General features: G+C 50.8%; 1 protein-coding gene across 5 annotated transcripts in view; it reads right to left on the bottom strand.

Annotated features, from left to right (window-relative positions):
* Positions 1 to 24,789, bottom strand: part of HIVEP3 (HIVEP zinc finger 3) — a 300,751-nt gene that overhangs the window by 57,476 nt on the left and 218,486 nt on the right. For all 5 annotated transcript variants that reach the window (XM_074555698.1, XM_074555699.1, XM_074555701.1 and 2 more), the window contains 2 exons: positions 12,766 to 18,444; positions 5,658 to 5,803 (listed from right to left, as the gene is read on the bottom strand). In XM_074555698.1, the coding sequence (XP_074411799.1) occupies positions 5,658 to 5,803; positions 12,766 to 17,880 (5,261 nt within the window). In that variant the 5' untranslated portion in view covers positions 17,881 to 18,444. The remainder of the gene's footprint in view (positions 1 to 5,657; positions 5,804 to 12,765; positions 18,445 to 24,789) is intronic.

The following is a 24,789-nucleotide window of genomic DNA, read 5'->3' as shown; positions in this document are numbered from 1 at the left end:
CCCTCAGCCCTGAGGCTCACCAGGGAAGGTGAAGGTCAGCTTCAGGCATCCCCAATCATTCAGAAAGGGGCTGTATCCAGGCTTGAGGGAGATGCGGATTTACAACCCCAGTTCAGGAGATCTCAGTTCAGGATGTCCTATGGCTGGGCACCTCCAACTCTGTCACATTTTGGTGAAGACAAAGAGGGAAGGGTTTGGATTCCTCCAAACCACAGAGTGGAGCAGCCTCTGGGGCGCAGCCCCACTCTGAGCATCCCTCTGAAGTGAAATGCCCTCCTTGTGGATGTGTGGGGTTTTTTCAGGGGATGGTGTGAAGGGAAGGTGTTTTTATGGTGGGAATGCCAGGATACTCAGATATTTGTGCCTCCAATCATAACATTACAGCCAAAACTGTTTTTTTCCCCTAAAGCAGTTAAAAGGGAGGTTTTCCAAACAGAAAATTACACATGGCACTGGTTTGGGGATGTCAGTTAAGGTTTTTAGCTGTATAGATCTTGGTACTGTTTTTCCCACTGGTTGTAATTAACTAATTAACTAAACCAACTAATTGTCCGCATAACAGCACAGAGGGCTGGGCTGTGAAGCAGCAGGACATGGATTGAGCATCCCCAGCCCTCTGCTCTCAGGTTCCATGGTGGGAATGGCAGCGAGCAGGGAGCACGTCCCTGAGCAGAGCCTGAGAGCAGCACAGAGCCCAGCCCGCCCCAGGTCGATACCAATCTCCATGGTATGGTTCCATGATGTCAGATTGCAGAATGGGCACCCCAGGGGGGTGGTGAAGGTGACACCGAGCCACCAAGGAACCACAGCACTTCTCCTGCTGGCCAGCCTGACCTTCAGAGATCATTTTCCCTGCTCCAGACCAGCAGAGCATCCCTCAGGACGAGCCCAGTGGATGCTTTGATTGGCTCCTGAGGAGCTCAGGCATTGACCTGGCTGTTTAATGGAGCCCAGTGGATGTTTTGATTGGATCCTTGAGGAGCTCAGGCATTGACCTGACTGTTTAATGGCTCTCCCAAGCACAACCTGAGGAGCCGTGCAGCCCCCAACCCGTCCTTGGGGTGTTAAATGACTCCAGCCTCCCCTCAAGGGCTGGGGCCATCTGCTCAGAGTGGGGATTGATCCAGTCTGACAGAATTCCACAATTCCAAATAAAAAGCTGCGGCTGAAATTACGCATGGAGTGACCTCAAGGCACTCAGTTCCTCTCCAAGAGGACTTTGTTCTTCCAGCAGAAAACCCTGTGGACCCAGCCCCAGTGCAATGTGCAGAGGTCAAGGCAGGACCATGCAGGTGCCTCTCGAGGCTTCCAGAGCACCAGAGAGGCTGCAGAGGGTCTGCAGAGCCCCTTCCTTTTGGAATGGTGGGGGACACAAGAGAGATGATGGATTTTTGACCTGGCTGACAGAAGAGATTTGATAACAGGATGCCTTGGCAAAAGCAAACGGAACTTTGAAAATTAGACCTGCATTGCAAGAAGATTCAATCAGATGGATTTACCAGAAAAGGAAAAACCCATTAAACTCTGCAAGCAAGAGTTGTTGTTATATGCATAAGTTTGTGTGTGTGATTTTAACCTAATCACTGCAGTACACATTACCAGTCTCCCTGAAATAGTAAAAAAGTGTTTGTATCCCACAATAAAATCAGATTCTGATCACTGAGTCAGTCTCCCTGGCTCTCCCCATCACCAACACTTCCCATCAGGAGCCCGGTGCTGGAAGGGCTGGGAGCTCACCAGGAGTTGCAAATCTCCACAACCACCTCCTTTTGGACCCCAGGGCCTCATCCTGAGCTGGCATCACAAATCCTTCACACAGAGAGGGGAGGGAAGGGCTGAGCCCCATGCACGGCACTGCTGAGCCCTGATCCCAAACCCAGGCTCAAGGAACCTCCAGGAACCCCCAAGTGCTGGATCCAAACCCTTCCAAGGAGGAAACAGAGGTTAGAAGGCTAGAAATCTGCAAACTTTGCTGGATTTCTCCAAAACTAAAGCCGCCAGCTACTAGGACCCTGCAAGGTTTTAGAGACCTAAAAGTCACATTTCAACTGATACCCAGACCCCGAGGAAAGGACTTCTTTTCCACACGGAAAATGGGCTCCATTTGAGGCCACTCGCTCTGGCCGAGAGGGCAGCGCCAGGTTAGAAATTGGGAAACTTTGCTGGATTTCTCCAAAACTACAGCTGCCAGCAACCAGGACTCTGCAAATCCTTAGAGCCCTAAAGGCCACCTTTCAACTGATACCCAGACTCTGGGGAAATAACTCCTTTTTCCCACGGAAAAATGCCTCCATTCGCCTGGGCTGACAGGGCAGTGCTTAGCTCTAAATTGACAAACTTTTTTGAATTTCTCTATCACTAAAGCTTTTAGCAACTAGGACCCTGCAAGGTTTTAGAGCCCTAAAAGTCACCTTTCAACAGATACCCAGACCCTGAGGAAAAGACTTCTTTTCCACAGAAGGCAATCCACTCCCAGAGCTGTGAAGGAGATACATCCAGGGGAGACAAGGGGAGCCAAGCTGTCCCCAGTGCTCTGAGAGGGTTCATGAGCTCCTTACTGACAAGTGGGAATGGTGAAAAGAGGAAATTTGGCTTTTCTGGTCTCCCCTGAAAGCCAAGGAATAAAATTCCAGCTAGGAGGCTGGAGAGCAGCAGCAGAAATCTCAGAGATGGTGCTGGAAGTGCTCTGAGGGGGAAAGTGATGGGATTGGGGAAGCCAGAAGACTCTACAGAAGGAAAAGTGCTGAAGATGGCAGAGAGAAAAACAAGAGCTCCAAGGAAATAAAAAATGAGAAGAAGGAGCTAAAAGAGTTGCAGCAAGTGCGCATTTTGTGAATTTCTTTATAATCTCACTCCTTGGTTGAGACAAGAAAGCGTGGCATGGATCGAAAAGCTTTGAGTCCAACTGCATCCCCTGGAAGGATGGGCCTGGCCAGGAGCATTCAGCGTGAAACCAGTAAATAAAGGCAAAAATGAGTCAAGGAAGAAATTTTAATAGGGAAAAAAAGCAAAATAAGAGAATGAAATAATGTCTTAAAAATGGCTGCACTTGGTGTAAAACATTTTCAAGAGATGGCCGGGAAAGGGAATCTGTTCCATTTGGGAGCTTGAAGAACAGACCAGGCACCTGTGGAATTGTCTGCAGGAAAAGGTCCTGGCAGATACCTGGGAAAGAGCAGGGGGAAAAGGTCCTGGCAGACCCCTGGGAAGGGGCAGCAGGAAAGGGTCCTGGCAGATAGCTGGGACAGAACAGCAGGAAAACATCCTGGCTGCTGGAGCTGCACACCCCGACACCAAAACCTTGTGGGAATGAGGCAGGGGCACAGGGAGCACAGCCTGTCCTGCTGGCCCTGGGCAGTGCCATGGCATCCAGACATGGAATTCAGGCATGGAATTCATTGCTGTGAGCTCCTGGTGTGTCCCAGGCAGAGGCACAGGATGTTTAAAATTAAAGCCAACACAGGCTGAGGATGGCTGGCACATGCCCTGGACGGCACAGAGCTTTAGATTGTGGCTGCCATGTAGAAGGACATGGCCTGAGTGTCCCCAGCCCTCTGCTCTCAGAGTCCATCCTGGGAATGGCAGGAAGAGCAATTCAACATTTTTAAGAAATAAACAGCAACATCAGACCCTGGCAGCAGCACAGACCCTGCTGTCCCTTGGCTGTGCTGGGGTGGGGACAAAGCCACCCCTGTGTGAGCCCAGCACGAGGGGGGCAGCACTGAAGCCCCCCTGAGCTGCTCTGAAAGGAGCAGGGGGATTTTCAGTCCTGGTAATGCTGAGCTGCTTCAATCAGGGCCAGGAAGAAATGCAGGAACCCCCCTGAGCAGCCACAGGGACCACCCAGTTCAGGGGAACTGAGATTTCCGTGGCATTGAAGGCAATAAAACCCACCTGTTGAAAATTGCAATGCAAGATGTTTTCTATCACCATCTGTATGGCAGATTACCTTTGTCAAGTGGGCAGTTTGCCTTATCTCTCTCTCTGAGTGACCACATTTACACCTCCCTCAGGAGGGGACACCTGCTGATAACAGCTATTGAATGTCCCTGCATGGCTGATAAGAACTACAGCATCCCATTGGGAGATGGGAGCCCAGAGGGAGGAGCCAAGCATTCCTACCCGGATAGAATCTGGAGATTCTGGAACACCAGCACGGCTTCTGCACTGGATTGCCCAGAGGAACAGCAGCTGCCTCTGGCCCTGGATCTTCAGAGGCAGAGACTGCACCTTTCTCCAGGATCCCTGCTCCAGCAGAACCAGCCCTGACACTGCAGGAGGGCTGAGCCACAATTCCAATGGGACTGCTGCCAACAGCCTGACCCACAGGGTGTCAGCTTGGGTTCTGACTCTGCCAGTGTTGTTCTAGTGTACTGCATTGTTTATTTTATCTTTTTTTTTCTTTCCCTATTAAAGAACTGTTATTCCTGCTCCCATATTTTTGCCAGAGAGCCCCTTAATTTAAAATTTATAGCACTTGGGAGGGGTGGGGAGGGTTTAGGTTCTCCATTTCAGGGGAGGCTCCTGTCTTCCTTAGCAGACTCCTGGCTTTCCAAAAGCAAGACACCATCCCAGTGGGTCCCAGGGGTCCCATCTGCCACAGGAGGGTGACAGAGATTTCCTCAGCCCCCCACATCTCTCATTCTGCTGCTCCCTGAGCCAAGTCAGGCCACAGCCATGGCAGGGCTTGCCTTGTTTGGCTCTTTGCATCCCCCATCCCTGCCGAAACCTGAGCTGGGCACACAAAGCCCACAGCTGGGGCAGAGCTGAGCTCTCCTGACCAACAAGCAGCTGTTCAGTCCCCAAGCACTGATTTTCCCTCTTGCTTTGCTAGTTTGACCATCTGCTAACAAGATATTTTAAAATAAAAGCAAATTTCATCTGATAACAGCAGAAAAACCACAAGCACAGCCTAATGAAAGCCTTTTTCTAACACACAGAAACCAAGAGCACCCAACAGCAAGGGCAGAACGGATAAATCCTGCTGGAAATTTCTTGCACCAATTTGGCCCCCTCTGCAACACCCAGGAAGGATGATCTTTAATTGCAACCCCCAGACACATTGCTTGTGAGCTATTTTTTAAAATTTTAAAGAAATAAACAGCAGCATTAGACCAGTGTTGAATTCCTGAGGCACCCCCTGGGTTACCTGGAGCCCAGGTTTGAGATGCACATCAAATTAAGGCCTTGCATCCATTCTGGTTTGAGCTATTTCAGTTGTGTGGGATGGAAATCACATGAACAAAACGCTTCTTTAGTTCCCCACCCAAACCCCAGGCATCAGGAAAGACCTGCCCAGACCCTCCTCAGGATGGGAACAACCGTCAGGAACATCATTTGCAGGAGAAGGCAATCTTTGGAACGATTGAGGAGATACAGAGACATCACCTCAGAGACAGCTGCGAGATGGATTTGTGCTCTTCACTCAACCACCCACTCAGAGAAGAGATCTAGGTAACTGCTGACTTAAAGACAGCTCAAAAATAGGAAATTAATGCACTCCAGATCTGGAGGGCTGAGTTTTTTAACAGTGGCTGTGGAAAACAAACTGAAATCCAGCTCCATCTGCTCACCTCCAGTGGCATCTTGCCATCATTGTAACAGCTCTACACAAGTGTGAGACACAAGAAGAGAAATAAATAAAACGAGACACTCACCCTCCTTCAAAGATCTTGATCCTCACCGGCTCCCCTCGCTTGGTCACAAGAGCCTCTTCTTCTGATTTTCCCCTTTTCTCCTCTTCCTTCTCAGCTCTAGTTATATCTTTTCGACCTTCATTAGAAAGGAGCGAAGGCAAATGAACCTATCTCCCCAAAAGAGCAAAACAATCCATGATTACAGACAGAATCACTGGCAGGACACACAGAGCAAACAGCCCCAGCAGAGTCAGCAGTGCCCTAGCACTGATCCTGACACCAGGGGCTGGAATTGGGGCACCCCCCCAACAAATGGGGCCCTGCTGCTGGATTTGGGGCCCTCCTGCTGGATTTGGGCCCTGCTGCTGCATTTGGGGCCCTCCTGCTGGATTTGGGGCCCTGCTGCTGGATTTGAGGCCCTCCTGCTGCATTTGGGGCCCTGCTGCTGGATTTGAGGCCCTCCTGCTGCATTTGGGGCCCTGCTGCTGGATTTGGGGCCCTGCTGCTGCATTTGGGGCCCTCCTGCTGGATTTGGTGCCCTCAGGGTTGTGGGGGATTTGCTGTGACCCCTGACTGATACAGGAGTCTTTTTGAGCTAGGGCATGACGGGGTCTCTCTGGTGTTGAGATGACCCCAATTGTTGGAAACTCTCTTTTTTTTCCCAGCCCTGAGACCAAAGAAGAGTCAGGATTCCTCTGTTCTCATTTTCAAGGTTGTTTATTATTTCTTATCTATAACATTTGAGAGGAATAGCAGATTTGTCTTTCCAAATCAGCTGTGGGTCTGCTGGGAGATAAAACCAGCACTGGGAGATAAAAGAAACAATGGGAAGGATTCCACTGGTTGATGAATGGGAAAAGATAATTGCCTTTACAAATAAACTTTAGGTTTGCTGATAAATGAAATTAGACATTGAAAGATGAAAGAAACAATGGGGAAGGAAAACCCCTAAATTCTGTAAGAATTAACAATCAAAAGGGTTATACATTGAAGGGGAATCTTTAGTATCAGTCATATTGGGGAGTCTGAACCTCTCAAGTACCTCAGAAATGGGGAAAGAGAGAAGGGAAATGCAGCTGGGAAATTGGGATTAAAAGGAGGCTGCATCCTCCAAAAATTGGAGAGACCCCAGGGGATGCCCCATGGCCTCTCCCTTTATTGGAATAAAGTAAAAGGACTTTTCTGTCTCCTTTTTGGACACAAACCTCTGGTGTTTGTGGATTCATTTTCCTAACACATTCTTTCTCTGACCTGCTGAGGTCTGTCCAGCAGGTCAGTTTATGGCACACTGACTGCCTTGGGGTGATATTGGCTTTTTATACTAAAAACTACATGTACTTTGTTTACAATAATTTTCCAATACCTATCATCTATGTTAGACAGTCTGTCTCTACTCTAAACCAATCCAGAAGTGCCACCATCACAGCAGAAGATGGAGGACAACAAGAAGAAGGAGGACAGGACATGCCCAGATTCCTCCATCTTTCCTCTTGAACCCCCATTCTAAAAACCCCAAAATGCTACATTTTCACATGATGATAAATTCACTATCATTCTATTCAAACTCTTGTGACTTGTAAATCCTCACACAAAGTTGGTAATTGTTTCCATGGGCTAAAATCAAAGGCACAGGTGGTTTTGACTCCATGCCAAGGTCTCTGAGCCCCCTGCCAGGGTCTGGAGTTCTCCAGGGCAGCCAGAGGAATGTCCTGGGTTCCAACAAGGTCTCAAAAGTTTTTGGAGATTTATATTACACTTAAGATAGCCCAGCTACTTTAGAAGGCATAAAATTAGCAGAATGGCTTTTGTGGTAGTGTTGGAAATAAAAAAGTTTTCATAAAAGGCAAAATAACAAAACTCCTCACAGAGAAAAGCTGAGCTAGGTGCAAGAGGCTCTTGCTCTTGGTAAAACACTTCACAAAAGCAATTAGTTTCTTTGTTTCCTTATTTTTCTAGTAAATTTTTGGCTTCTGTCCAATTGGCTATCCTTAACTTTGAGGTGAAGTTTCTCAGGTCTTATGAGGTGTCTTTTTTGCTAATGGAGGCAAGAAACTCTTGGGCTTTTTTCCTTTTTAAGGGGACAAAGGATAATTTTGTCACTCTGTCAACACAAAAAATATTCCTGCATCTAACAAGTTTTTTTAAATGCTCCCTCCAGGTTATGCAGCTCTTGCCACCTGGAAAAATGAAGGATGAAGAGAAGTGGGATGGCTGGGGTGACCCTGAGAATGTGGGGTGTCTGTTCCCAAACTTCTGTCCCTGGATAATGCTCTCTCTGCAATGCACATCTGAAAGGTCTGGAGAGGGGGCATCTGCAGAATTCATACCCTGAACCTCTGGGTTTCCCCCACATTCACACACATTCACACAATTTTGGGGTTCAGCCCCCCCAGCCTGACATAAATCAGCATTCCTGGGTGATTTCCTTTCGCTGCCAAGGGCACAGCCCAGAGAAAGCCACAAAACCCGCGGGAGAAAAGAATCCTCAACCTCCCCACACGTTCCCAGGGCCAAATCTGCTTTTTCACTGTTAAATTGCAACTTGTTGAGGGGATTTTGTGTCTAAACCTTGTCCAGCCCAAGGTTTAAGTCATGCCCTGACACCTCACCTACACGATGAACGTGTTTGTTATAGGATGGACCTGAACATCAAAGCTGCATCTGTGGGTGGGATGAGGGAGAGCTCTGCACACCTGGAATGAAATATTGGGATGTCCTAAATCCTGGGACAAAGCCAGGGAGAGCTCTCCAGACCTGGAATGGAATAATGGAATGTTGCCCCCTAAATCCCAACAGGACAAACCGAGGGAAAGCTCTGCACACCTGGAACAAATATTGGGATGTTGCCCTCTAAATCCTAAGAAAACAAATGCAGGTGAGCTCTTCAACCTGGAACGAAATGTTGGGATATTTCTCCCTAAATCCTAATAGGACAAAGCCAGGGAGAGCTCTCCAACCCGGAATGAAATGTTGTGATGTTGCCCTCTAAATCCTAACAAAACAAATGCAGGTGAGCTCTCCAACCTGGAACCCTAGTAGGATTTAGTCCCCTAGTAGGATTTAGCCCCCTAAATTCTAATAGGACATATGCAGGGAGAGCTCTCCACACCTGCAATGAAATGTTGGGATGTTGCCCTCTAAATCCTAACAAAACAAATTCAGGTGAGCTCTCCAACATGGAATAAAATGTTGGGGTGTTGGTCCCCTACAGCCCCCCAGGGATCTCCAGAGAAAGGAAAGCAGAGCTTTTCCCCAGGTCACTTTTCCCACACTCTGACATGCAGCTGAATCCATATTCTGGATGAGGATCCTGGATCCATATCCTCACATTCTCTGTAATTGATGGAATGCTGCAGGCAGCTGAGAGCAGTTTTCAGAGGGGTTTTGGCCTGCGGGCAGCCCCTGAAGGCTGAAGCAGAGCTGGGCACCCTTGGCTCTGGCTGGCAGCAGTGGCAGCTGCCCAGGTGATTCACCTGCTTCACCTCAGCCTGGGCTGTAGGGGATGAATCACCCCAGGGCAGCCTCCTTGTGTCCCCTGGTTTTGGGGGAAGCCACAGAGTGAGCAGCTCCAACAGAGTCCTACAGAATCCAGGGGGAATTTTGGAGGAAACCACAGAGTGAGCAGCTCCAACAAATCCCACAGAATCCAGCAGGAATTTTGGGGGAAGCCACAGAATGAGCAGCTCCAACAGAATCCTGCAAAATCCAGGGGGAGTTTTGGGGGAAGCCACAGAGTGAGCAGTTCCAACAGAGTCCTACAGAATCCAGGGGGAGTTTTGGAGTTTTGGGGGAAGCCACAGAATGAGCAGCTCCAAGAGAAGCCTACACAATCCAGCAAGAATTCTGGAGTAAGCCACAGAGTGAGCAGCTCCAACAGAGTCCTACAGAATCCAGGGGGATATAACCCAGCCCCCCCAGCTTCTGGAACTGCCACGGGATGTTCAACAGGAGGGATGGACTCACTCAAAAGTTGTTTTGCAAAATTGGGGTGAAGCATTTCAAATTTGCCCAGGAATTTCAGGAGCTCAGCTCAGAGCATTAAATCCACTCAGGGCTACTCTCTGTCCTTGGGGCCAGGTCATCCCCATGGCCACACCATCCATACACCCATCCTAGAAGCCTCCTGGGAATGGTCCCTGTGCAGTTCTGTGTCCCTAAAAGTGCCAGGAATTTAATGACAAAAGGCTCAAGGCAGTGCCAGAAGCCATCTGAATATTTAACAGCAGAAATGGTCTTGAGCTGGTAGCTGTGGGCATGGAGATGACAGTGAGGAAATCAGCAGCAGGAGAAACTCAGAACCCTCAAAAATTAAACTTTTAGGGTTGTGACTTCACCTCCTGATGGGAGCTATGGGCTCAGAGCACTGCAGGGGACAACCTTTCCAGGTTTACTGAGGAATACAAAACAATTGACTTGCTAGATGTAGCACGAGGTTTATTTATTGCAACTTTCGAAAGCACAAAAACATTGACAGATGAAAGGCACCAGAGAGCCAAAATCATACAGTCACTACTATCCCCTGTTACAGTCTTGTTGGAATTTACAGAGAGTGCAAGCCCCAGTACAGTGTCACCAGCCATCCCTACATGCACGTTGGAGCCCGCAGCCACTCCAGAATTCCAGAATTTTCTGCCCAGCAAATCCCACTGGAAATTGAAACCCCAAGGCAAGGACGGAGACAGCACGTACAGAACTACTGTTTGCTGCATGCATAACTGTACAAAACACCAGAGCTTTTTACATCTCCTGGGAGGAACTGACACCCTGGAGTTACATGGAGGAGGGAATACGGAGGGCAAGGAGCCAGAGCAGAGTTAGCTGAGCGCTGGACTCCAACCCTGGAGTGATGCTACGGCTGCTGCACATCCTGGCAGCTGCTGCTTCCCCACCCTGCATGGAGGATTTCACCCCCACGGATCACAAATTGGTGCTGTGCTTGGCAAGAATTCGATTTATTTCTGCTGCAGCTCTCAGGGCCCTGCCAGCCACGTGGGAGCAGGGCTGGGTTTAGGATCCAGGTGAACTGGGCAGGGTGAACTCTTCACAAACTGAGCCATGGGAACCTGAACCTGCTTGGAGGGGTTGGCTGAGGGAGTTTAGAGTCTTTGGGGGAAATGCATGCAGTGAAATGTGGGTTTGGATGAGTGAGGGCTGAATGTCCTGGCAGCTGCTGCTTCCCCACCTGTGTTTCACACCCTGCGTGTAGGATTTCACCCCACTGATCACAAATTAGTGCTGTGCTTGGTGAGAATTCAATTTATCTCTGCTGCAGCTCTCAGGGCTCTGCCGGCCATGCGGGAGCAGGGCTGGGTTTAGGATCCACAGGGTTTAGGATCCACTGGTTCCAGGTGAACTGGGCAGGATGAACTGCCCAAACTGGGCAGCTGCTGCTTCCCCACCCATGTTTTACACCCTGCATGGAGGATTTCATCCCCACTGATCACAAATTAGTGCTGTGCAAGAATTTGGCAAGAATTCGATTTATCTCTGCTGCAGCTCTCAGGGCTCTGCCAGCCACGCTGGGAGCAGGGCTGGGTTAGGATCCACTGGTTCCAGGTGAACTGGGCAGGGGGAACTCTGCCTTTTGTAAATTGAGCCACGGGAACCTGAGCCTGCACCACCAGGCAGCTTGGAGGGGTTGGTTGAGGGGTTTAGAGGCTTTGGGGAAAATGCATGCAGTGAAATGTGGATGAGTGAAGGCTGAATCTTTTAACCCTTTAGCCCCTGTTTAACTTTTCCCTTCGGGGTGGGAGGGTCTGGTACCTCTGGACACTCACTGGGTGTGGGTTTTAGCACCATGGCAAAGAGCAGGGCTCAGAGCAGCACAGGCACTTCCTTGAGGGATTGAAATCCAGGGTGCTGTGGCACCACTCAGATAAAACCCTTGGAAAAATAGTGCATAAATCTCAGTGTGGTTATTGCACTGCTCAGGTAATTATCTGCCCCCGTGTCCCTAGAAATCTGTCTCTTGGATTTCTGCAGGAGAGTGATGGAAATGCTGAATAGAAATAAAGATTTATTGAATCAAAGCGATTCTACTGTGTATTTTAAGACATATTTATAAGCAGCAGCTGCAGCAGCGATTATGATAAATTTAATATTCAGAGTTCATTTCATGACACAGAAATAAAATGAATAATCCATCAATATAAATTGACTTGAGATGAATATCAAATTGCAAAATCTTTAGAGCGATTCTGTTTGCTAATCTACATGAACATGATCTGGATTAAAGGGATCTGTTTGGTTCAGCATTAAGCAGGAAGGGTAAAGTCTGGCTTTAAAATGAGATACATAAAATTAGGCAGCTCACAGGAGGGTCTTAAAGACTTCTGTGCCCGTGTGGGCAATGTCTTGAGGGAGCCCTGCCCCTGGGAAGCCACTGTGAAGTCTTAACTCTAAAACCAGGCATAAAATATCCTTAAATACCTGGAAAAGCAGGTGGACAGCTATAGACCAAACGGACCAAACCACAGGGGTGTTTAACAAAACGTGTCTGACCCGCTGAGGCACTTTTATAAATGTCACTGTCAGCCTTTGTGCTTCTTCAGGGGCCTAAATACACTTGCAAATCTCCCTTTAATATTTTTTAAATACTTTTAAGCATGCCTCTCCATGTTCATTAATGTGAGATGAGCAGATGCACAACCAGACAGAATCCCATTTCCCCAAGGTAATCCTTTTTCTTCATTTCTAACATGCAAAATGCAGGGAATTATAACAGCGTTTAAACAAAAAAAAAAAAAAAGAAAAAGAAAAAGAAGGAAGTTGTAAAGCTGTTTGAAATATCAAGACAAATGCAAATGAAGTCTAATCCTTTGTGCTGGAGCTGTGGTGGTTCCTGGGGTGGTGGTGGTGGTGGTGATTCCTACTTTTTGGGCTACAAAGCAAGTAGGAACTGGAGAACAGAACCCTGGCCTGGGAGCAGGCTCTCCTGCCCCCTGGGTTGGGCTTTCAGTGGGGTTTGGGCTCTTCACTCTACGAGCTTCACTGAGAACAGGCGCTTCCCCCAGCGCCAGCGGGACGAGTACACCCCGACCACGCTGAGCACAGCCACGCCCCGGCCCTCAGCCCCCGCTACCCGCGCATCCAAATGGATCAGCAGAAAGAAGAGATAGGATTGCATTACCTCGGTCATTTTGGGCTTCCTGGAGCCGGCCGGGACCAGCCTGCCCGCCTCAGGCCGCGGCGCGGTGGCCATGGTGTAGGTCTCCTTGCTCACCTTCTGCTTGGACCTCAGCAGGGCCAGGGCTGCCTTGGTGGACACCCCGGGCAGGTTGGGGTTGTAGAGGCTGATGCACCAGCTGGCGTACACCGAGGAGCGCCCATCCGCTTGCTGGGTGTGATTTGGCTTGATGTAGTTTAAATAGCACCAACTGACATTAGTGGTTGTGTGGAGACTGGGGAACTGCAGGACCTTCTTGGTGTCGGTGCCTTCCCGAGCCTTCCCCGCGCTGGCGGCACCCTCGGGCACGGGGGCAGTGCTGGCAGGGGTCGGTGGACGCTGCTCCACCGGTTCTTTGGAGTCTTCCTTCTTGACGGGCTGCAGAGGCTCCTGGCTGAGGAACTGTTTGCCAGCTGGCTGCTCATACTCCTGCAGTGCCTCAAAGCTCGGGGAACCCGGCCGGGACACTGCTTGCTGGGAACTGCTCGGGGTTTCCTTTGGCTCCGACTGCTCCACGGACACGCTGGGTGGTGTCTCAACCTCCACCCTGTCTTGGCTTTCTGCAAGGAAGTGAGGTTTATCCTGCTTTTTCCCTTCCTCTACTGCACTGGGTGGCTTCACCACTTCCAGCTTCTCTTCTGCTTCAGACACTTCCTCCTCCTTCACTCTCTTCTGCTGCTGTGTCTCCATGGTCAGCTCCAAACTGCCGGCTGGGGACAGCATCCTTTTGCTCCCCCCAACTGTGGAGGGGCCCCCTTCCAGGCCGAGGACACTGTCTGAGGGGCAGGTGAGGGGCATGTAGCCCTTTCTTTCCGGCAAGGGCAGGGGAACTCTCAGGTATGGGCTCTGGAAAAGGCTTCTCTGCTCCTCTGTGATCATTTGGGCCAGGTCAAACCCCAGCCCGTGGACATCAGCGCTGCACACCAGGGCGCCCTTGGGCTGGCGGTCATCAAATTTGGGGAGGACGATGGTGGAGGAGCTGCACTGGGACTGCGTGACCAGGATCTGGGAGAGCGTGGTGTACATGGCGCTGCCATAGGAGGGCATGTTGGTCTGGATGCGGACGGGGACAACCAGGGACACCATGGGCTCTGTCCGGGTGGGGACAACGAGCTGGGTCACGGTGACAGAGAGCGCGGGACTCGCTGCGCAGGTCAGAGGGTGCAACCTGCTGTCCGAGTCATAATCCGTGCACGGGGACAGGCTGGAGCTTCCTGCTGCTGAGAACAAACTGGATTTGATCTGTGGCAAATGTCCACCAGCATCACCTGGCAAATGGAGGGCAAACTGAGACTGGAGAGGCAGGAAGAAGGCTGAGGGGATCGGGGAGGAGCCAGGGTAGTGCACAGGCAGGAACGAAGGGTGCCTGAAGGACACCTCGGCGGGGTGAGACATCAAGGGAGGAGCGATGTGGAGCGGGCCCGGGTGGATGAGCGTCTGCGGGAGGGGCAGCGGCGGGGTCTGGAATATGGAGGGAGGGATCTGAGGCATGGAGAACTGGGCAGAGAGGATGTCAGACATGGTGTGTGCAGCGAAGAGCTCTGCAGACTGCCCTGGCTGTGGCAGGAGGTGCTGGTAGGGGAATATGGAAACCTGAGGGGCCATGAAGTGCTTCTCGTGCAGCGTCAGCTGTGGCACGGGGTGGTGGAACACCTGCAGAGCCTCTGTGTATGGCGGGCTGTAGGATGGCTCGGGGCTGTCCTTTGGCTGGCTCTTGTCGCTCGGATAGGTGCTGTGAGAGGGCAAAGGGGAGGACGTGGTCGGCTGATGGGGCAAACTCGTGGCAGGAGATTTACTTGAAGAAGGAGCGGGATCCTCCGTGTCGGGCCAGCCCAGTGGGGCCGGGTCTGGCTCATGTTCGGGGTGCCTGGTGAGGGACGCCTGCCGCACCAGGAAGCATTTCCTCCTCTCCTGAGGGGCCGAGGAGGTGGAGGGGCCGGGGGTGGAGGCAGGAGTGGACGACAAGCTCCCGTAGTCGAAGGATTTGCTGCGAGTCTCTGACATCTGGGAAGGGTGGGACACGTTGGGCGTCTGCTCGGAAGCAGATCTCCGCATTTCCCTGGAATGGTGATGGTGGCTGGGGACCATCAGCATATGGGAGCCAACACCAGGAGGTTTTGGGTGGGATTCGGAGGGCTGGCTACTGGACTCTGGCTTGGTGTGGTCATCCCGGTCAAAGGAGATGGAGTGGCTGGAGCCATGGGAGAGGCTGCTCTCCTGACTCGGGCTCCGGGTGAGAGAGACGGACTCAAAGCTGGACTCCCCGGAGGACTGGGCCATTTCTGCCAGCCGGAGCCGCTTCTTCTTGGGTGGGAGCTTCTCTGCAGGGAGCTGGGAAAGAGTCTGGCTCCTCTGTGGCCACTGGAACTCCTCGGTTTTCTCTGGCTCCTTTGGAGGAGGTTCTGGCTCTGTTTCTGGTCTGTCCGGCTCTTCCGTGACCAGAATCTCAGGGACCTGGATGTTGGGCTGGCGGACCAGCCTGGGCTGCAGGGAGTGAGGGGGGCGGCTGTGCTGGGGCGTGGGCTGAGATGGGAACTGGGACAGGGGCTTGTCCTCTTCCAAGCTGCTGGGCTGCTCAATGGAGTCTGACTTCTCAAAGGAGCTCGTGTGCTGGATGACAGAGATCTCCTTGGAGGTTGTTCTCCTCTCCTTGCCCTCCGCGCTCGAAGCTGGTTTGGTGCTCCTGGAATGGAAGCTGGCACTGGCCTCGGAAGGTGCGGATTTTCCCGAGTCTGCTGGCGACTTCATGGATTCACGGGTCAGGTTTAGAGCCACCTCAGACGAGGCCAGGTTTGCAAACTGAGTGCTTGGGCCGGTGCTGGAGGAGGGGGTGTCAGACACTTCGAAAGATGGAGGTTCCTCGTCATCCCCGAGGCTCTTCTCCTTCCGCCTTTTGCGCAGCGGGGTGAGCTCCAAGGTGCTGCCCAGCTTGTAATGCATCATCTGGGGCCACACGTCGGGATCTGCCGCGCTCTTCTCCGGCTCTGAGGAGGTGTGGGACGTGGCAGAGCGAGGCTTGGAGAGCTGCAGTTCTGAGCAGTAGTACTTCTTGTGGGCCTCATAGTTGTCCCTTTTCTTGTAGCGAGCGCCGCACACATTGCACTCGTACATGAACCCTTTTGCCTTCGGGCCCTTGCGGGACTTTTTGGTAAGATCGCTTTCCTTGGTTTCAGGCTCCTCGGGAGGTTTGGGGACAGTTTCTTTGCTGGCAGAGCCGACCTCCTCCGAGACGTACTCCACTCCCAAGGGTAGCTCAATAGCTGGTTGGCGTTTTAGCATTCGAGGGTGGGAGGAAAATGCTTGGCTGCGGCTTAAGACTTCCGGCTCCATGATGTGATCATCGAATGAGTAGCTACCTCTAAAGGTGTGTGGGGAGCTTATAGTGCATGCAGCAGAAGGCATTGAGTGGCTTCTTAGGAGAGGCACTGTCTCTGTGGCACTGTGGGATTGCTGAAGTGACAACAATGATTGTTCGGGCTTCATTTTTTCACTGTGGGATGCCAACACTTTCGCTGCATCCAGCTGGCTGCTGGAGCCAGACTTGATATCGAACTGAAACGGTTCTCTGTACGCACCAGACTTTGGGGATTCAATGCTGCTACGCCTCGAAAGAGAGCTTCTTCTGGGCTTCACGCTGTCGATTTCACTGGTATCCACAACAGCTTCGTTAATGGTAATTAGCTTAGTGATGTGTTCGATCACCTGTGTTCTAGGCACAGACAACGGGACCATGCTGGGCTTCTCATCACCTGACAGGTGTGGGAACCCCTGGGTTGTGTTTGCAGCCAGCGCCGCCGTCCTCTGCCCGATCCTCCCACACTTCCCGAAGATGATCTCGGCGTAGGATTTGGCGTTGGTGTTGGGAGGGCTGATCTGCTGCTCCGCACTCTCGGATCTGGAGAAGTACCCAGACTCCGTGCTGCCTTTGCTGCCGGGGCTCAGGAACGCCTGCTCGTCAATCACCTTCTTGCGCTCGCTCAGGCGCAGCGCCAGCTTCTGCTTGATGGTGTGGGTGTCCTCGGACTTATGGCTCAGGGCGTGCTCTGACGACGGCTCCACAAACTGGGAGCTGTCCTCGAGGGACTGGGACATGCTGGAATGGGACAACGAGCAGCGGTCGTGGCTGGAGCCTTGGCTCCCCGTGCTCAGCAGGCTGCTGGAGAGCAGGGTGTGCTTCTGCCTGGGCGACAGCTCCACGGCGTGCCCCGACATTGTCGCCGTCTCCTCCTCCGAGTCCGTGCTCTCCCCTTCCGTCGGCTCCTCGAACTCCTCCCCACCGATTCGCTCCATCTCCAGGCTCGACGGGTACATCTCTGCTCCGATCCCTGAGGCCAGCCCGGCTTTGATCCGGTGAGCATGGGACTTCCTGTGTTTGTACAGATTGCTCTTGGTCTTGAAGGAGAAGCCGCATGGAATGCAAGGGTAGGGCCTCTCGCCCGTGTGGGACCTGATGTGTTTCTGGAGCACGCTGGGCTTGGCGCAGGGCCTGCTGCAGTACTGGCAGATGTACTTGCCCGGCTTCTGGGGCTTCTTCTCCTTCTTGTGCACCTCCTCAGCTTGCTTCAGGGACACCTGGGCGGGGCGGGGGATGAAGACCTTCTGCACGGCCGGCATGTCCTCTGCGGGAATGATGGATGAGTGGGACGGGAGGAGCTGGCTGTGGTGGGCGTGCAGCCCGGTGGACGGGAAGGAGCCAGAGGGCCCTGGCCTGACTGGATCAACTAGCTGCCATGTGGGACCTTCCAGGACATGCTCCGGCTTCCCCGGGGACATAAATGCTGGTGCCAGTGCGTGCTGCTGAAGCTGCGGGACGTGGGCGGGGTGGTCAAAGGAGGAGGGCTTGGGTTGTTTCTGGTGGCCGGGCTTCTCCTGAGGCTCCTCTCGTGGAACGGGCAAAGAGCCGGAAAAGTGCTGCTGCGAGATGATGTCTCGGAGAGGGGTTCCTTGGGAAGGAGCAGAGCTGCCCTGGTACGTAGTTGGGGATGAAACACTGCCTTGGAAAGCCTCTCCTTTGGGAAGCCTCTTTCTTGGACTTTCCTCAGCCTTTTTTGTGCTCTTCTGGCTTTGTTCAGGATCCATGACCTTAAAAGGGTCTTTGAATGCTATTTCGGGAAGGTTTTGGCAGGCTTCATTTAGGAATAATAAAGGTCTCCTCTGTAGATTCCCTGTTTTGCCTGCATTTGCTGTGAAGCTGGAGCCGCCAGGAGATGGTTGTTGATTTAAGATTTTACTAAAGTGTCACTAGTTGCTATTTGATTCAAAAAAAAAAACGTTTCAAGGTCAATAAAGTTCACATTGGTAACACATGACAAACTACTTCAAAGAGAGAAAACTTTCCAAAACTTTCAGTCCAAATATTTTCCTTGTGAACTTGGTTAAGGCTTTAAACCTTGCCATTTTATTTCAGTTGACAGTGGCAAGCCTTCAAAGTCAAGATGCAACCCACAATGTGTCTCTTGTTTGTTATGCAAACCTTTGAAAACTTGAGACTTTAGTGCTCATCTCAGAAAGATCCTTTCTTTTTTCCTTTCTCTCTCTCTCTCCTGTGCAAGGAAAATAACACTGAATGGTGGATGTCCCCCTGTGTCTTCCTTCTGTTCCACTTTGGAGTTCAAAAGCCTTGGAAAAGTATTTCCCACATTTCTGTAATTACATACGAAAGAAAAAGAGACAAAAAAAAAATACTTTAGCTTTTGTGTGTAAGTAATTAACCGCTGCTCATTCAGGGGGGTTAACAGTAAATATTTTGTACACAAATAATTCAGAACAACTCATTGAATGTCTGCCTAAACCTAAACATAAACTGCACTCAGGCAAACCTCAGGGACTCGGTTTAATGCTCACAAAACCTGGCTCTGAGGCAGCAACCAAAGACAGGAACTTGAAACAGAGACAGTTTGGAAAAATGAATTAAAACGCTTTCAAACTCGAGTTCCTCCTAATCTCCTGCAAACATTTAGGGGTTTAAAGTTTCTATAATTGTATTTCCCTTCCAAACCGACTGACTCCAAAGCCCTGCCTCACACCTCTTACATCCCTGACAAATAACAAGGCATCTTCTCTGGATAAAAGCTGCTCTTGAGCTGTGCTAATCTTCAGTGTCACCTACAAGAAAGGCAGGTAAAAAGGAGCTTTTATTGAACTGTTGCCTCTTTAATTTCCTGCCTTTTGTCACCAAACAAAGGCACAAATCCAATTTCTGTGGCACACCCGTGGGCTGTTTCTAAAGGGAAACTCCCTTGAAACGAGTGTGGATGGGACCTCTCAAACCCTATTAACCACCCTGAGCAAACACAGCTCCTGATGGGGCATTCCGGGAGGGAATTGCACTGGAATTGCAGCTCTGGAATCAGCCAGTCTCTCCAGGAGATGGAGTGGATATGGGTGGGATGCTCTGAATGAAAAGAAGGGTGGTGCTTTCTAAATGAAACTAATTGATAGATGTGATGTATAATGGCAAATAAATTATTATCCTTCTTTCTGAAGGCATTGTCTGCCCGTGGTGTGCTGCCTTACTAGGACTGGGTTAATTAGAGGAAATCACTCCAAACCCTGTGTTTCCTGGGGATGGGGCTGAAGTGCCAGTCCAGCAGAGCAGGGAGGAGCAGGGGACTGAGATTTGAGCTCAGCAATGACCCAGCTTCCTCCTGAAGGGCGAGGAGCCAGCAGGAGAATCCACAAAGTCCTCCAAGGATTCCTCACTGCTCATTCACTCCTACAACCCTGTGGGCTCAGTGAGAAAAGAGACCTGGAGTTTAAGGGGATTTAGCTGAATTCAGCAGTGTAATGGTATTGGGACACCCTGGTGTCACAGACAACTTTAATGAGAAATATTTTCTTTAGGATTTTTCTTCTTGAGAAACTAAGAAGCTGCAAGAACAAAATGTAAACATTGATTATCTGCTGCTGTGGAATGCAACAGGTGGATCTGTGATTGGTCTCCTGTGTTTGTTTGTAATTAATGGCCAATCACAGCCCAGCTGGCTGGCTTTGGACACAGAGCTCAAGCCACAAACCATTGTTATCATTCTCTGCTATTCTATTTTTAGCCAGCCTTCTAAGGAAACCTTTTCTTCTATTATTTTAGTATAGTTTTAATGTAATATATATCATAAAATAATAAATCAAGCCTTCTGAAACATGGAGTCAGATCCTCGTCTCTTCCCCAATCTAAAATCCCCTGTGAACACGGTCACACCCTGGGACACCTCGTGACCAGCCAGACTTCACAAACTCTCTGACAATGCCACCTCAGGTGGCCAAATGCAGAGTGCAAGCCCTGGGACACATCTCCCTCATGGAGAAAGGCAGGGACCCAGTGGGGACAATGGATCCCCCATGAAGGGCTCAGTTCAGGGACATGGGTTCCCCTCAGATGTAATTTTGTACTGGCTGGATAAGTCCACCTGTGACACCACATCTCAGGGAATTGACACAAAATCAGTTCCAGCCTTGAACTTCACCCTTTTTTCCCTCAAACTCAGGCCCTGCTCCCTTCCAGCACCAGCTTCAAACATTCCCAGGACCTGCAGAGCACCTGCTCCTGCCCTGACTTGCTGAGGGAATCAGGCTCCTTGCTGTGAGAAGGATTTAATTACATTTTGAAACCCCTTTTCAGAGAGCCCTCAGTGCTGACTAACCCTGCCCATGGTCTGGGCTAGACTTTGAGCCCAGCATTTATTCAAGATCAAAGGCACTCGTGGGGCTGATTTATCACCTTGATTTCTGCACAGATTGCTGGGGTTTGCCCCACTCGTGACACACAGAGCTTTTTAACCTGGAGAATTGGATTTAAGCAGAGACAGAAAACATTAACTGAGTAGAAGTGGATTTAAGCAGGGATTTTTTCAGCAAGAGCAGAATGAGCTGCCAGAAGTTCAAATATTCACATTTGAGAGCTCCCAACTCAACCTGAACATCATTATAATGCTGAATTTTCTCCTATAGGCCACATATCAATTCCTAAATGTTTAATAATTATGCTTGCAAAGAAAATTCTTGAGTTAATTCAGTATCACCCCAAATGTTCAGACCATCCTCATTCTCCTCTGCTGAACACATGAGCCCCAGCTGATTTTTATTTTTTAGGAATTCTGCACTATTCAAGCACAGGCCAACAAACAAACACACCTGACTGCCTACACCAGCAAGCAGGGCCATTCCAGGCCAGTCCAGGCTACTCTGGACATCTTTATTCCATTACTGGGAATGAGGCTCCTGGAATGCCAATGGCAAAGGATAATTCTCCTGGCTGGATGCAGTAAATCCAGGCTGAGACTTCTCCAAGGAAAATTTAACAGTGCAACAAAAAATGGGAGAAAAAAAAAATGAAGCCTGGGAAGGTTTCTCCACTAAGGATCCAGAGAGAAGGAGGAAGAAAAGGGGAAATTCATGAGGGGCAGCTCCCATCTCTGCTCTGGGACAGGGACAGCAGCCAGGGCACGGCTGGGGCTGGGCCAGGGCAGCTCAGGCTGGAGATCAGGGCAAGGCTCTGCCCCCAGAGGGTGCTGGCACTGCCCAGGCTGCCCAGGCAATGGGCACGGCCCCGAGGCTGCCACAGCTCCAGGGATGCCCAGGCTGGGCTTGCTGGGGGCTCTGGGCAGGGTTTGGCTTTGGGATTGATCATCCCTGTGGGTCCCTTCCAGCTCAGCACATTCCATGGTTGTGTGAGAGTGAGGGATGGGGGAGATGAAGGATGGGGGAGAAATTTGGGCAGCGCTGCAGGGATGGCCAGGGTGGGGTTGGTGGGGGGTCTGGGCAGGTTGATCATCCTTGGTCCCTTCCAGCTCAGGATATTCCATGATTCTACAACCCTTCACCATTTCTATTCTCTCTGTCCCTCAGAATCCTGGGCATGGCACTGGAACAATGGCAGCAAATCCTAAAGGAAAAAGCCCCATGGATTATGCGGCACACAGATCCCAGCTGCTGCCATGCCATGTCTGGGTTTGTGTTCCCAGCCCCTCTCCAGCCTTGTTGCCCCCTCTGGATGCTTTCATGCATCTTCAAGTCCTTCCCAAACTGAGGAGCCAGAACTGGACACAGAAATATAAAAATGCTGCACGGGGAGGATTCACAAGGCAGAAGTTTCTTAAATTAATTGAAGTGAAAGCAAAATAAACTGGACAAAGGGAAAGGCAGATCCTGCTTGCCGGTGGAGCCCTCTGCAGAGGGCAGGGAGAGCAGCCAGGGCGGAGAAAGCAGAGGTTACTCACAGTGCAATGGGCAGTGTGGAGTTTTGGTGGTGTCCCCCTCTTGTTTGCCCAGGGCTGAGCTCAGCCTGTGAAGGCAGAGCAGGCTGGGCTCAGGCTGTGCAGATCCTGCAGTTCCACCTCTGCAGGAGCAGCCAGGGCCCTGCTGGAGACAGCCCCGGGTAACCACAGCAGGGCACAAACAGTGCCCTGGGGTGCTGCCACCTCCCTGGGGTGACACCAACGCTCAGAGCAAACAGCACTGCAGGCAGAGCTCCTCCAGCCCAGGGCTTCTGCTGGAACCCTGGGTACAGAGAATTCCAGACTTTGTGTGCTGCCAGGCACTGACCCCCAGAGAACACTGCACTGACCTGAGGCCATGGAGAAGCTTCCAGAATGGAATGACAGACCTGGGATTGTGGATTGTGAGTTTGGATAGAAGTGTGTGAGATCACAGGGTGGAAACTTAGAGTTTGGGGTTTTAGAATGTAGTAATAGATACAGAGCAAGATGGAGGTTTTGGAGTGGAAGCTGGGCCTTCTTCACCTTCTTCTTCACCTTCTCCTTCTCCTCCATGGGTTTGGGTGGTTTTGTGTAATTGGATAAAAAGTCTCCATTGCGAGCCATGGGTGGTTGGTTATTGGGTTAAAAGTGAAAATAATTTAGGTGTCATTTCTTAATTGGACAGTTTAGCCTTAAAAGGCCTTGCAGAGAGAGAGAGATGGGGCTCCATTTTCAGTGTGTGACAGTGAAGTGCTGCAGAACTCAGGGTTTGTGGGACTGTGACAGAGATAAGAACTAACAAACATCTGAGTCCCAACAAGAAATACCATCTCACACATTTAATCCCAATTCTGGCAAAAAGAAGATAAACCTCAACAGTTGTCCTCCTCCTGGATTGGGTATTTCTCCTGCTAGCCCAAGTATTCCTCCTTCTGGCCCAGTTATCCCTTCCTTTGGAGCGGTTATTCCCCCTCCTGGACCAGGTGTTCCTCCTCCTCTATTCCATCTCCTAGACCAGGTATTCCTCATTTGACCCAGGTATTTCTCCTCCTGGCCCAGCCCTTCATCCAAATCTCGTATTTAGTCTCGACTTTTGCATTTAGACCTCTTCAGTTTCAAGGAAAACTTTCAGTGAAAACATTCAGTTGCTCCACACCCACCTTCCAAAGACCTCCCAGCACCTTTCCTGTGAGGAAAGGCTGGGAGAGTTTGAGGGTGTTCAGCTGAATAAAAGGATAAAAGGTTCTGGGGAGATCTGAGATCCTTTTCCAGGGCCTGAAGGGGCTCCAGGAGAGCTGGAGAGGGGCTGGGGACCAGGATGGAGGGACAGGAGCCAGGGAACAGCTTCAAATTGGAAAAGGGGAGATTTGGGTGGGATTTTGGCAATTGGGAATTGTTCCCTGGCAGGGTGGGCAGGGGCTGGGCTGGAATTGCCAGAGCAGCTGTGGCTGCCCCTGGAGCCCTGGCAGTGCCCAAGGCCAGGCTGGGCATTGGGGCTGGCAGCACCTGGCACAGTGGCAGGTGTCCCTGCCATGGTAGGGGTAGGATGGGATGGGATTTTAACCACCAAACCATTCCAGGATTCTGGAATTCACATTTTTGGACCCTCAGACTTGAGCAACATCTGCTGAGCTGCCGTGGATCACTGAGGGGAGAAGAAAACCCAGGGCTAAACTGGAGAGATTTGGGTTCAGTTCCCACTTTGGTTACACATTTCCTGTGTGAAACTGGGCAAGTTCATCTCTGAGTGAGTCCCCATTTCCAGATGGGGACACTTCCCTGTTCCACAGCTGGGCTGTGACTCAGCACTGAGGGCCTGGGGAAGGGAGAGACCCACAGAGATAAAGAGGGATCCTCTTAACTGGAAACAGATGCAGAGGCAGCCAGGAGACTTTCTCTGCTCATTAAAAAAATCCAGGATTAAAAGTTTGTGCTTATTCACTTTTTATTTTTATCCCACAGGGTTTCTGCAGTTTTCCCTCCCACCTTTCCAGGCCCTGAGGAAAACATGAACGAACCCAACTCTGCATTTATTCAAGGCAAAGGGTTAATCTAGAGAATTTCATCACTTCAAAGAGGCTTTCCAGAAAAGCATTTGAGTCACAACAGAGAAATTATTGCAAAATCTGCATGTTTGAGAGCTAAATATTCCCAGAAATATCACCATCAAAACTAGAAGTGGGGGGAGGAAGAAAAAAAAGCAGCAGCCACAGAAGGGCAGGGATGGAGCAAAGCATCAGCACTTCCATGAATTCCTCGGAGCAGCACTCGGCTCTGCCCAGCCAGGACAGGGCTCTGGCTCAGCCTCCAGGCAGCCCCAGCTCCCTCTCAGCTCCTGCTGTTCCATTTCCATCACTAAAAGTGGGATTTGCAGCCTGGCTCCTGCCCCTGCGGGCACTCCCTTGTTCCAGAGGGCTTCTCAGGGGTTTCTCACATTTATAAGGACACTGATCCTGTTTTGTTGCGAGCAAAATTCAAGAAAATCAATTTTTAGAGACATTCACGATGACCCTGGAGATCCAGTGCCTGTGAGGAATTCTGAGCATTCCCAGCTCATCTCCTTCATGGGATTGTGCAAATCCCTGCTATCCCTTCTCACTATTTAAAAGTTACTATTTAATATTTTTACATCACTCCTGCCTAATGATTCCTTCAGAATTCCCCAGGACTGACCACTCCAGGTGGCAGTCCCAGGATGGGGAGGCAGCTCGTGGTGAGCAGTGATTCCATCTGAGGCCACAAGCCCTGAGCACAGGGAAGGCAGGAATGGCCTTTCCCTGGAAATGTGTTCCCA

The sequence above is a fragment of the Zonotrichia albicollis genome, chromosome 20 (genome assembly GCF_047830755.1).
Source record: "Zonotrichia albicollis isolate bZonAlb1 chromosome 20, bZonAlb1.hap1, whole genome shotgun sequence".
NCBI classification, from domain to species: domain Eukaryota; kingdom Metazoa; phylum Chordata; class Aves; order Passeriformes; family Passerellidae; genus Zonotrichia; species Zonotrichia albicollis.
Note: the sequence above shows the minus strand (reverse complement) of the source record. Positions and strands in the feature narration are given on the sequence as shown.